This window comes from Anomaloglossus baeobatrachus, chromosome 4 (assembly GCF_048569485.1).
Source record: "Anomaloglossus baeobatrachus isolate aAnoBae1 chromosome 4, aAnoBae1.hap1, whole genome shotgun sequence".
NCBI classification, from domain to species: Eukaryota; Metazoa; Chordata; class Amphibia; order Anura; family Aromobatidae; genus Anomaloglossus; species Anomaloglossus baeobatrachus.
The window spans coordinates 591,963,109-591,975,286 of NC_134356.1; the positions used below are offsets into that span (position 1 = coordinate 591,963,109).

The 12,178-nt window shown below is 39.6% G+C and overlaps 1 protein-coding gene across 2 annotated transcripts in view; it reads left to right on the plus strand.

The window, feature by feature from the left end:
• Positions 1-2,168: 2,168 nt before the first annotated feature.
• Positions 2,169-12,178, plus strand: part of TACR1 (tachykinin receptor 1) — a 425,739-nt gene continuing 415,729 nt past the window's right edge. For both annotated transcript variants that reach the window (XM_075346141.1, XM_075346140.1), the window contains exon 1: positions 2,169-2,882. In XM_075346141.1, coding sequence (XP_075202256.1) covers positions 2,497-2,882 — 386 coding nt within the window. In that variant the 5' untranslated portion in view covers positions 2,169-2,496. The remainder of the gene's footprint in view (positions 2,883-12,178) is intronic.

Genomic DNA, 12,178 nt, shown 5'->3' on the forward strand with positions numbered 1-12,178 from the left:
TCATACACTTCTAATAAAGCCTTGTATCATACACATCTAATAAAGCCTTGTATCATACACTTCTAATAAAGCCTTGTATCATACACATCTAATAAAGCCTTGTATCACACACATCTAATAAAGCCTTGTATCATACACTTCTAATAAAGCCTTGTATCATACACATCTAATAAAGCCTTGTATCATACACATCTAATAAAGCCTTGTATCATACACATCTAATAAAGCCTTGTATCATACACTTCTAATAAAGCCTTGTATCATACACTTCTAATAAAGCCTTGTATCATACACATCTAATAAAGCCTTGTATCATACACATCTAATAAAGCCTTGTATCATACACATCTAATAAAGCCTTGTATCATACACTTCTAATAAAGCCTTGTATCATACACTTCTAATAAAGCCTTGTATCATACACTTCTAATAAAGCCTTGTATCATACACTTCTAATAAAGCCTTGTATCATACACTTCTAATAAAGCCTTGTATCATACACTTCTCATAAAGCCTTGTATCATACACATCTCATAAAGCCTTGTATCATACACTTCTCATAAAGCCTTGTATCATACACTTCTAATAAAGCCTTGTATCATACACTTCTAATAAAGCCTTGTATCATACACTTCTAATAAAGCCTTGTATCATACACTTCTAATAAAGCCTTGTATCATACACATCTAATAAAGCCTTGTATCATACACATCTAATAAAGCCTTGTATCATACACTTCTAATAAAGCCTTGTATCACACACATCTAATAAAGCCTTGTATCATACACTTCTAATAAAGCCTTGTATCATACACATCTAATAAAGCCTTGTATCATACACATCTATTAAAGCCTTGTATCATACACATCTAATAAAGCCTTGTATCATACACTTCTAATAAAGCCTTGTATCATACACTTCTAATAAAGCCTTGTATCATACACTTCTAATAAAGCCTTGTATCATACACATCTAATAAAGCCTTGTATCATACACATCTAATAAAGCCTTGTATCATACACATCTAATAAAGCCTTGTATCATACACTTCTAATAAAGCCTTGTATCATACACTTCTAATAAAGCCTTGTATCATACACTTCTAATAAAGCCTTGTATCATACACATCTAATAAAGCCTTGTATCATACACTTCTAATAAAGCCTTGTATCATACACATCTAATAAAGCCTTGTATCATACACATCTAATAAAGCCTTGTATCACACACTTCTTATAAAGCCTTGTATCATACACATCTAATAAAGCCTTGTATCACACACATCTAATAAAGCCTTGTATCACACACTTCTAATAAAGCCTTGTATCACACACATCTAATAAAGCCTTGTATCATACACATCTAATAAAGCCTTGTATCATACACTTCTAATAAAGCCTTGTATCACCCACTTCTAATAAAGCCTTGTATCACACACATCTAATAAAGCCTTGTATCATACACTTCTAATAAAGCCTTGTATCATACACATCTAATAAAGCCTTGTATCATACACATCTAATAAAGCCTTGTATCATACACTTCTAATAAAGCCTTGTATCATACACTTCTAATAAAGCCTTGTATCATACACTTCTAATAAAGCCTTGTATCATACACTTCTAATAAAGCCTTGTATCACCCACTTCTAATAAAGCCTTGTATCACACACATCTAATAAAGCCTTGTATCATACACTTCTAATAAAGCCTTGTATCATACACATCTAATAAAGCCTTGTATCATACACTTCTAATAAAGCCTTGTATCATACACTTCTAATAAAGCCTTGTATCATACACATCTAATAAAGCCTTGTATTATACATTTCCAGTGAAACATCCTGTAACAAATATGGAATGAATCATTGTATAATACACAAAACATAAACAAAGAATGAAACAAGAAGCGAGCAGATAGATGTAATATATGAGCAGGAGCTTGTTTCTCAGAGCTGAAATGGTTAACACTTCCAGAATGCCCCTTCTATGTGCGGGCACAGGGGTGGTCCTCCTGAGGATGTGCACAGTTCTTCCTCGGATCCCATGGAGGGTCCTCACCATATGTGAGCTGTGTGGAGCCAGGACTCTCAGCTGAGCTCCCTCAGCCATGCCCACTGTCACTAGTGCCCTCCCTCTCAGTGACACTCACTTTAAATCCCATCTCAGCCTCTCATAGTAGTAGAACTCTGGAAACATGAATTGCAGAGCAGGCAGGAGCAGGGGCATCAGCACAGGGCTGTGTAGCTGAGGACCTGCGGCATTGCTTGGCAGCAGCTCCTGCACATTCAGAGCCTTCTCTTCAGCAGCTGCAGCAGACTATCCCCCTATTGCATGTGAATCCTTCTGTAGGAATGTCTCTGGATGTATGAGGAGCTCCACAGCTTGTCCATGGATGGTCCTGCCTCAAGGAATGACCACCTCTAGCTGATTGCACCTGGACTATACAGTTGTTTTTTTATTTGTTTTTCTTGGGGGTTTCTTATAGACTTTAACCATGAATATCTCAATCCAGAACGACTCAGACTTTAATTCCACAAATGGCACAGAAAATGCCATCAACCCCTTCCTGCAGCCCCCCTGGCAGATAGCCCTCTGGGCTGTAGCATACTCCATCATAGTGATTATCTCTGTAGTCGGAAATATCATTGTCATGTGGATCATATTAGCCCACAAAAGAATGAGGACTGTCACCAACTATTTCCTGGTAAACTTAGCTTTTGCTGAAGCTTCAATGTCAGCCTTTAACACTGTGGTGAACTTCACCTATGCCATCCATAACCACTGGTACTATGGACTGATCTACTGCAAATTCCACAACTTCTTCCCCATATCTGCTGTGTTCACCAGTATATACTCCATGACAGCCATAGCCCTGGACAGGTGAGATCTCGCTCTATCTCTGCTGATTATTCACTGGGACTAAAAAGGAGATTATTCAGAAAATAGGAACTGTGTTTAATCTGTATGAAATAACCAAGACCTGGGAGAGAAATGGTTAAATTCAATTATAATGCAAATAAAAGCAGTGTCATATATGCATATGTATATATAGTATATACACAGCAGGAAATATATATATATATATTATACATATAGAGAGAGAGAGAGAGATGTATACGTATATTACGTATATATATATTATTTATATATATATATATATATATATATATATATATATCTATATATACACATATATATATACACATATATATATATATATATACAGAGAGAGAGAGAAAGAGAGAGAGAGGGCGGGAGATAGATATATGGTATATCCCTGAATTTTACTCCAAAAAATAAGACCTAGCATGACTTTATAGGATCTTTGGATTAAGCTTTAAATATAATCCCTGCTTCTAAAATAAGCCCTAGCTACAAAAAAATATATATATTTATGTATATCCCTGAATTATTCTCCCAAAGATAAGCCCTAGCATGATTTTACAGGATTTTTGGAGTATGCTTTAAATAGAAGCCCTACTCCAAAAAATAAGCCCTAGTTAAATTAAGGGAAGAAAATGTATATATCCCTGAATTTTACTCCCAAAAATAAGCACTAGCATGATTTTACAGAATTTTTGGAATAAGCTTTAAATATAAGCCCTGCTCGAAAAATAAGACATAGTTACATTAGGGAAAGAATATATATATATATATATATATATATATATATATATATATATATATATATCCCTGAATTTTACTCCTGAAAATGAGACAGCATGATTTTACAGGATTTTTGGAGAATGCTTTTTATATAAGCCCTACTCAAAAACTAAGCTCTAGCTATATTAAGGGGAGAAAATACATGTATCCTTGAATTTTACTCCCAAAAATAAGCCCTGACATGATTTTATAGGATTTTTGGATTAAGCTTTACACATAAACCCTACTCCAAAAATAAGCCCTAGTTACATTAAGGGGAGAAAATAAATATACTCCCAAAAATAAGACGTAGCATGATTTTACAGGATTTTTAGAGTAAGTTTTAATTTTAAGCCCTACTCCAAAAATAAGCCCTAGTTACATTAGGGGGAGAGAAATGAAAAATAAAAAAAAAAAAATAATAATAATAAAAATATATATATATCCCTGAATTTTACTCCCAAAAATAAGACCTACCCCGAAAATAAGCCCTAGCATGATTTTACAGGATTTTTGAAGCATGCTTTAAATTTAAGCCCTACTCCAAAAATAAGCCCTAGTTACATTAGGGGAAGAACATTTAAATATCCCTGAATTTTACACCCGAAAATAAGCCCTACCCCGAAAATAAGCCCTGGCATGATTTTACAGGATTTTTGAAGTACACTTTAAATATAAGCCATACTTGAAAAATAAGCCCTAGTTACATTAGGGTGAGTCAAACTGCGCAATTTCTTAGGGTCCCCACTCTCTTAGGGACCCCAACCTTTGTATTCCGAGGTTAAGATTATTTAAGGACTGGAACTAACTGGGTTATGATAAAGGATACTGTTTACCTACAACTATATGTAAAACCATAGATAATCTACTTTGATGTTTTCACCAGGAATTGTTCCAAATGTCAACATTTATCTATATTTCTATGTATATAAGTTTTGCAATACTAAGGTATACATTATATACCATATACGCCAACCCCATGTGTCAGATGGGGGGCACAACAGTTGGCAAAGAGTATTGGAGATTCATTATATTGACCCATGAGAAGAGCATGTAAGGGAATTGGGCAGAGACAGACATATGTCTTTCAGACTAGAAGCATTGCATTGGGTCTGGGGGTTTATATCAGGTAACAAGCTGTCAGTCTGTGACTCCAGCTGTTCCCGGGCATTAAACGTGTATCATGAGAAATCTATGTGTCATACGAGTCGGGAAGCTTGTTATAAATAAAATATATGACAGGACTATGTGCAGAAGATAGGATGCAGCTATTTTCTACCAAAATGAAGCAGAGCTTGTCATTTGGCATAGCTCTGTGCTTTTACATAGGACTGCACGTACATTTATTGCGGTATCGTAATGGTATGATCACAGCAAATGACTAGATCAGCTCTGCTACATCGACTCTTGTGATCTGATGTCGCCCCGGAGGCTCCTATTCTCTGCTGTACGTTTTTGGCCACTTTTACCAATGAAATTCTCATAGCAATTTTTAGAAACCTGTTGTAAGAGGAACAAGGACAATTGTGTGTCTGCCATTTTCCAGGTGCCTGATAAGATTCCTGTAGTAGAGGGATTATATTGGTTTTTATAGGTGATATGTACCTGGGTGTATTAAGGAATGGAGTAAACATATCGCACTGTCCGTGACCAGGGGGGCCAACTTGATTTTTTTATTTTTTCTGGTCAGCTTATCAAAAAATTACGGACAGACAAGATTTTTTACGTTCACACTGGAAAACCATAATAATAAACCTTTATGATTATCAGTGATACCAGTCTACAGCCCATAATACTACTTTGTAGACATCAGCTGCATTCACTGTAAACTGATAATGATTACAGTCAGAACAATTGTATGAGATTCTACAGCTTCAAAAAAATCATGGACACTTGAAGTTAAAAAAAAGTGCCCAATTTTTATGGACTTTCGTGAAATGTCTGAATGGTTGGCGCCCAGTCCTTGTCATGGTATCTTCATAAATGGTGGGTACCTTGTAGTTTCCATCTGGTTTTGCAGGCAGGGTATGTTCACACTGAAAGTAGATCCTCTTCATAATCCTCATCAAAAAGCTCCATGTGAAAATACCTTTACAGTGCCAGCTGCAAGCTATGAAAAAAATTTCAGTAGGAATTAACCTTGGTTGTGAGTTCTAATACCAAGTCCATTCACGCCATAAATATTTACTAAGAGTTTCACCCTATGCAATGCAACTTACCAAAGATTTGCCGAGGAGCCACAGCTGGATGGACGTCATGAAAGAATTGGTGGGGATATGACATTGCTGCCAATAACATGCAGAAACTGTTTACAGAGCCCATATTCTGTGAATGGAGAGGGAAAAGGCTGCTGTAAAAGTTTCCTGCACAAAGTGACAGCGCCTCTGCTGCTCGTTCCATTGACAACATAGATGCCCTAAGCAGCATCGGCATTTTGCCAACATCAACATAAATTCGACTGCCACTCTATTACTGTGATCACTCTCTGAATCAGATTGCTGCCATTCCCCTGGGTCCTAAATAACCTGACCAAGGCCAGTTTCACCTGTCTGAATTTTATGGACCGAGTTTTCCAGACCAACTGGACATCTCCTGATCCGAACTCAACAACCTCATGAGGACGCATAAAGCCAGCCTTAGGCCCCCTTAGGTCCGTGTTTTCAGTATGTGTGGAGTCATTTTTCACATGTAAGGGAGACACATTCACACACATGCTCATTAAAATCTAGGTTGATCTTCACATTTTCCTGTTTTCACTCTGACTGTGTGTCCATATGAACCACACGTGTGCCTGTGTAATCCACATGGAGATGTCCACTTTTTACCATCAGCAAGGATGAAAATGGTCAATAGCAGTCTAGGGGCTGTGAAAACCACCTACGGCACATGGATCACATCTGTAAGACATCCTTGTGACATCGACCAGTATTAAATTAATTCAAGAAATGAATATTTGTATGTGTTTAACAATGTGTAAAGTTGATGGATGGATGTGGGGATGGATGGATTGTATAGCTATGTAGCGAAATAAATAAATAATTGAAAAAAAAAACAAAGTAGGATCCCTCATTTTTGATAACCAGCAAAGGTAAAGCAGACAGCTAGGGACTGGTATTATCAAGCTGAGGAGACTCCATGGTAATTGGGCCCTTCACAGCCTAAAAATAACTGCCTGCAGCTGCCTCAGGAGTGGAGCATCATATTAGATACGCTTTGCCTTGGCTCTTCCCGATGGGTTGGCATTCATGGTAATGGTTTTTAGGGTTGATGTCAGCTGTGAAGTGTCCAAAAACAAATCTGACATCAAAGTGTTAGTAATGAAGAGGTGTCTATCAGACACCCCCCATTACTAACTCAGTAAGTAAAAAGAAAAACACATACACACAATACTAAATACTCCCCACTCTTTCCCAGGTTCCCCAGTTAATTAAAAAAAAAAAACATGCAGGTCCAACATATTCCAGGGATTCTGACGTAGACCACAAATGGAAACCTTAAAGACAAAAACAAAAGACTATCTCTCATTCAACAATTTATTAGGCTATGTGTCCACGTTGCTTTTTACCTGCTTTTTTGCTGCTTTTTCAACTGCAGCGTTTAATGCCAAAATGGATGTGTTCTGCTTTTCAAGCATAGTCTATGGGAATTTGGGTTCTAAACCCCACTATGCAGTTCAAAATGCTGCCTTTTCAATTGTTTTTGCCATTTGGGTTTTGCACTGCAAAGCAGAGTTTTTGCCCAAATTTCTGCCACAAAAAGGCTGCAGTTTGAACTGCATAGTGCGGTCTAGAAACCCAAATTCCCATAGACTTTGCTTGAAAAGCAGAACACAACCATTTTTGGCATTAAACGCTGCAGTTGAAAAAGCAGCAAAAAAGCAGGTAAAAAGCAACGTGGACACATAGCCTTACAAAGTAAAAATTTCACACAGCTCCGTCATAGTTCAGCGCTTCCTACGACGTTCCCTTATTCTGTCAATCAAAGGTTATGGAGCCTCACTCTGACACACCATAGGTTTAGAGCAACAGCCACTCCCGACTCACGCTGTGCTCCGCGAGACGTGGCGACCGTGAAGAGCGGTGGTGTCAGGAATGTTACCGCTCTTCTGACATTCCGGGTGACGCTGCACTCTGTCTGACTCTGTGATTTTGATGATCTCTCTCTATCTCTCTTTATCTCTCTATCATCTCTCGATCTTTGCACACCTTTAACACATCCAAACCATTATTTCAGTATCATTCCTTTTATTCTGTTAGGTGTCACACAGATGGACACAACATAGAGAAATCCATCCTGTTTGAGCCTGACTAGCAGTCTGTGAGTGTCAGCACCGGAGGCTGGAGAACTTATTAGCTGAGTGTAATCCACCTACAAAAGCCATTAATCTAATTGTAGTGTACCTGTAAGTGAACACATGGTAAAACAGCACTAATGTAATAGTCAATTGCATAAATAGGGTGGGGTCTTCTGATCTCCGATAGATTTGTGACCCATCTGTACTTTTTTGCTATCACCTTTAATGGAGAGGTGTTCACCTATTTTCAAAATCCTCATAGAAGTGAATGCAGAGGGCTACCCATTCATGGTTATCTGAATGTTCTCCAGACAAGTATGGGTCCCAGTGATGAAACCTGCATACAGTCAGGGCCAGAAATATTTGGACAGTGACACAAGTTTTGTTATTTTAGCTGTTTACAAAAACATGTTCAGAAATACAATTATATATATAATATGGGCTGAAAGTGCACACTCCCAGCTGCAATATGAGAGTTTTCACATCCAAATCGGAGAAAGGGTTTAGGAATCATAGCTCTGTAATGCATAGCCTCCTCTTTTTCAAAGGACCAAAAGTAATTGGACAAGGGACTATAAGGGCTGCAATTAACTCTGAAGGCGTCTCTCTCGTTAACCTGTAATCAATGAAGTAGTTAAAAGGTCTGGCGTTGATTACAGGTGTGTGGTTTTGCATTTGAAAGCTGTTGCTGTGACCAGACAACATGCGGTCTAAGGAACTCTCAATTGAGGTGAAGCAGAACATCCTGAGGCTGAAAAAAAAGAAAAAATCCATCAGAGAGATAGCAGACATGCTTGGAGTAGCAAAATCAACAGTCGGGTACATTCTGAGAAAAAAGGAATTGACTGGTGAGCTTGGGAACTCAAAAAGGCCTGGGTGTCCGCGGATGACAACAGTGGTGGATGATCGCCGCATACTTTCTTTGGTGAAGAAGAACCCATTCACAACATCAACTGAAGTCCAGAACACTCTCAGTGAAGTAGGTGTATCTGTCTCTAAGTCAACAGTAAAGAGAAGACTCCATGAAAGTAAATACAAAGGGTTCACATCTAGATGCAAACCATTCATCAATTCCAAAAATAGACAGGCCAGAGTTAAATTTGCTGAAAAACACCTCATGAAGCCAGCTCAGTTCTGGAAAAGTATTCTATGGACAGATGAGACAAAGATCAACCTGTACCAGAATGATGGGAAGAAAAAAGTTTGGAGAAGAAAGGGAACGGCACATGATCCAAGGCACACCACATCATCTGTAAAACATGGTGGAGGCAACGTGATGGCATGGGCATGCATGGCTTTCAATGGCACTGGATCACTTGTGTTTATTGATGACATAACAGCAGACAAGAGTAGCCGGATGAATTCTGAAGTGTACAGGGATATACTTTCAGCCCAGATTCAGCCAAATGCCGCAAAGTTGATTGGATGGCGCTTCATAGTACAGATGGACAATGACCCCAAGCATACAGCCAAAGCTACCCAGGAGTTCATGAGTGCAAAAAAGTGGAACATTCTGCAATGGCCAAGTCAATCACCAGATCTTAACCCAATTGAGCATGCATTTCACTTGCTCAAATCCAGACTGAAGACGGAAAGACCCACAAACAAGCAAGACCTGAAGGCTGCGGCTGTAAAGGCCTGGCAAAGCATTAAGAAGGAGGAAACCCAGCGTTTGGTGATGTCCATGGGTTCCAGACTTAAGGCAGTGATTGCCTCCAAAGGATTCGCAACAAAATATTGAAAATAAAAATATTTTGTTTGGGTTTGGTTTATTTGTCCAATTACTTTTGACCTCCTAAAATGTGGAGTGTTTGTAAAGAAATGTGTACAATTCCTACAATTTCTATCAGATATTGTTGTTCAAACCTTCAAATTAAACGTTACAATCTGCACTTGAATTCTGTTGTAGAGGTTTCATTTCAAATCCAATGTGGTGGCATGCAGAGCCCAACTCGCGAAAATTGTGTCACTGTCCAAATATTTCTGGACCTGTGTCACTGGACCTGTGTAACTGTATATCCTGCATTTATGACCCCCCTGAAGTTTTTTAGGATAATACCATTTATTCAGTTTCCTAATAGATAAGAAAACAGTGGGTAAGCACAGGTACCTTAATATTTGCTGTTCCTAAACTCTTGTTTTCTATACATTTACTGCTTCTATCTATATGTCAACATTTGGTGGTGTCTATAAATCTCTAAAATCTTACAGTATCGGAGAAGTTGGAGGACATCCACCTATTCTAAACAATCGCTCTTCCCTCTGGAGAGTAGTAATTTTTTAGCCTCCACAACCAAGACAAGTTGGATCTTTATAGGTGCAGAGTATGACATGATGATATATTCCCAATTGTACACCGTGATGGATCTTCTGAAACCTGTAATCTTACCCCTTTTATTTGGTGGTACCAGCATGACCAAGTGTCAGGACACCTGCGACCATACTAGAATTCAAAGTTGGAATTGCTATTATCAGTTGTAGTGATGGTGTAATTTCATCACTTTAGTTAGAAAAATGTTCTTTATGAGTGATTTGTCTAAAATATGTCTGTAATGATCTATTTTATTTGTGAGAAGTCCTATGTGTATAGCTTAGTCCTCATCTTCTAGGGAAGGTTCTTTCTGCAGTCTAAAGGGCACTTTACACACAGCAACATCGCTAGCGATGTCGCTGGTGAAAGAACCCATCCCCGTCGGTTGTGCGTCACGGGCAAATCGCTGCCCGTGGCGCACAACATCGCTAACACCCGTCACACATAATTACTTTCCTAGTGACGTCGCTGTGGCCGGCAAACCGCCTCCTTTCTAAGGGGGCGGTTCGTGCGGTGTCACAGCAGTGTCACTAAGCAACCGCCCAATAGAAGCGGAGGGGCGGAGATGAGCGGCTGTAACATCCCGCCCACCTCCTTCCTTCCTCATTGCGGGCGGTATGGTGGTGTTCCTCGTTCCTGCGATGTCACACATAGCGATGTGTGCTGCCTCAGGAAGAACGAACAACCTGTGTCCAAAAGCAGCAATGATATTTGAGATTAGAACGACGTGTCAACGATCAACGATATGGTGAGTATTTTTGATCGTTAACGGTCGTTCCCGCGTTTCACACGCAACGACATCGCTAACGATTCCGGATGTGCGTCACCAATTCCGTGACCCCAACGACATCTCGTTAGCGATGTCGTTGCGTGTAAAGTGGCCTTTAGGGTGGTCACAGATTTTAAACATTTGTTGGGACATTTAGCCAATCTGTAACCAATGTGGTGGGATATACAAACAGACAGATAATTTGTGGTCCCCAGACATTCAATGGCTGACAAAATGATCTGTTTTGATGAGTATATTCATAAGATATAGGCTGCCCGGACATAAAGGATAGCAATCAGCAGACAGCTATGCTCTAAGCGGTACTTTGCACGTTGCAACATCGCTACTGCGATCTCGTCGGGGTCAAATAGAACGTGACGCACATCCGGCGCCGGTAACGACGTCGCAACATGTAAAGCCTAGATGCACCGATAAACGATCACAAAAGCGTCGAAAATCGGTGATCTGTGTAGTGTCAGTCATTTCCATAATTTCGCTGCAGCGAAAGGTACGATGTTGTTCCTCGTTCCTGCGGCAGCACACATCGCTGTGTATGAAGCCGCAGGAGCGAGGAACATCTCCTTACCTGCGTCCCGCCTGCATTGAGGAAGGAAGGAGGTGGGGGGATGTTTACGTCCCGCTCATCTCCGCCCCTCCGCTTCTATTGGCCGCCTGCCGTGTGACGTCGCTGTGACGCCGCACGACCCGCCCCCTTAGGAAGAAGGCGGGTCGCCGGCCAGAGCGACGTCGCCGGGCAGGTAAGTGCGTGTGAAGCTGCCATAGAGATAAAGTTCACTACGGCAGCTATCACAAGAGATCGCTGCTGCGATGGGGCAGGGACTATCGCGCTCGGCATCGCTACAATCGGCTAGCGATGTCGCAGCATGCAAAGTACCACTAAATGCCAATCATCTAGGTCAGTCTGTAAGAATAGGGCACTTTTTTGTTTTGTCCATAAAAATATTAAGGATCTGTGATTATTTTGAAGCTGAAGAAACTTATACAGATTATTCTGACTGTAATTATCATCGTTTTACAGTTTACACTGAATGCAGCTGATGTCTTCATATCATAATTAGGGTTGTAGACACGGATCACTGATCATCATAATGATTTATTATGGTGTTTCAATATGTCCATAATAAATATTATCTGTT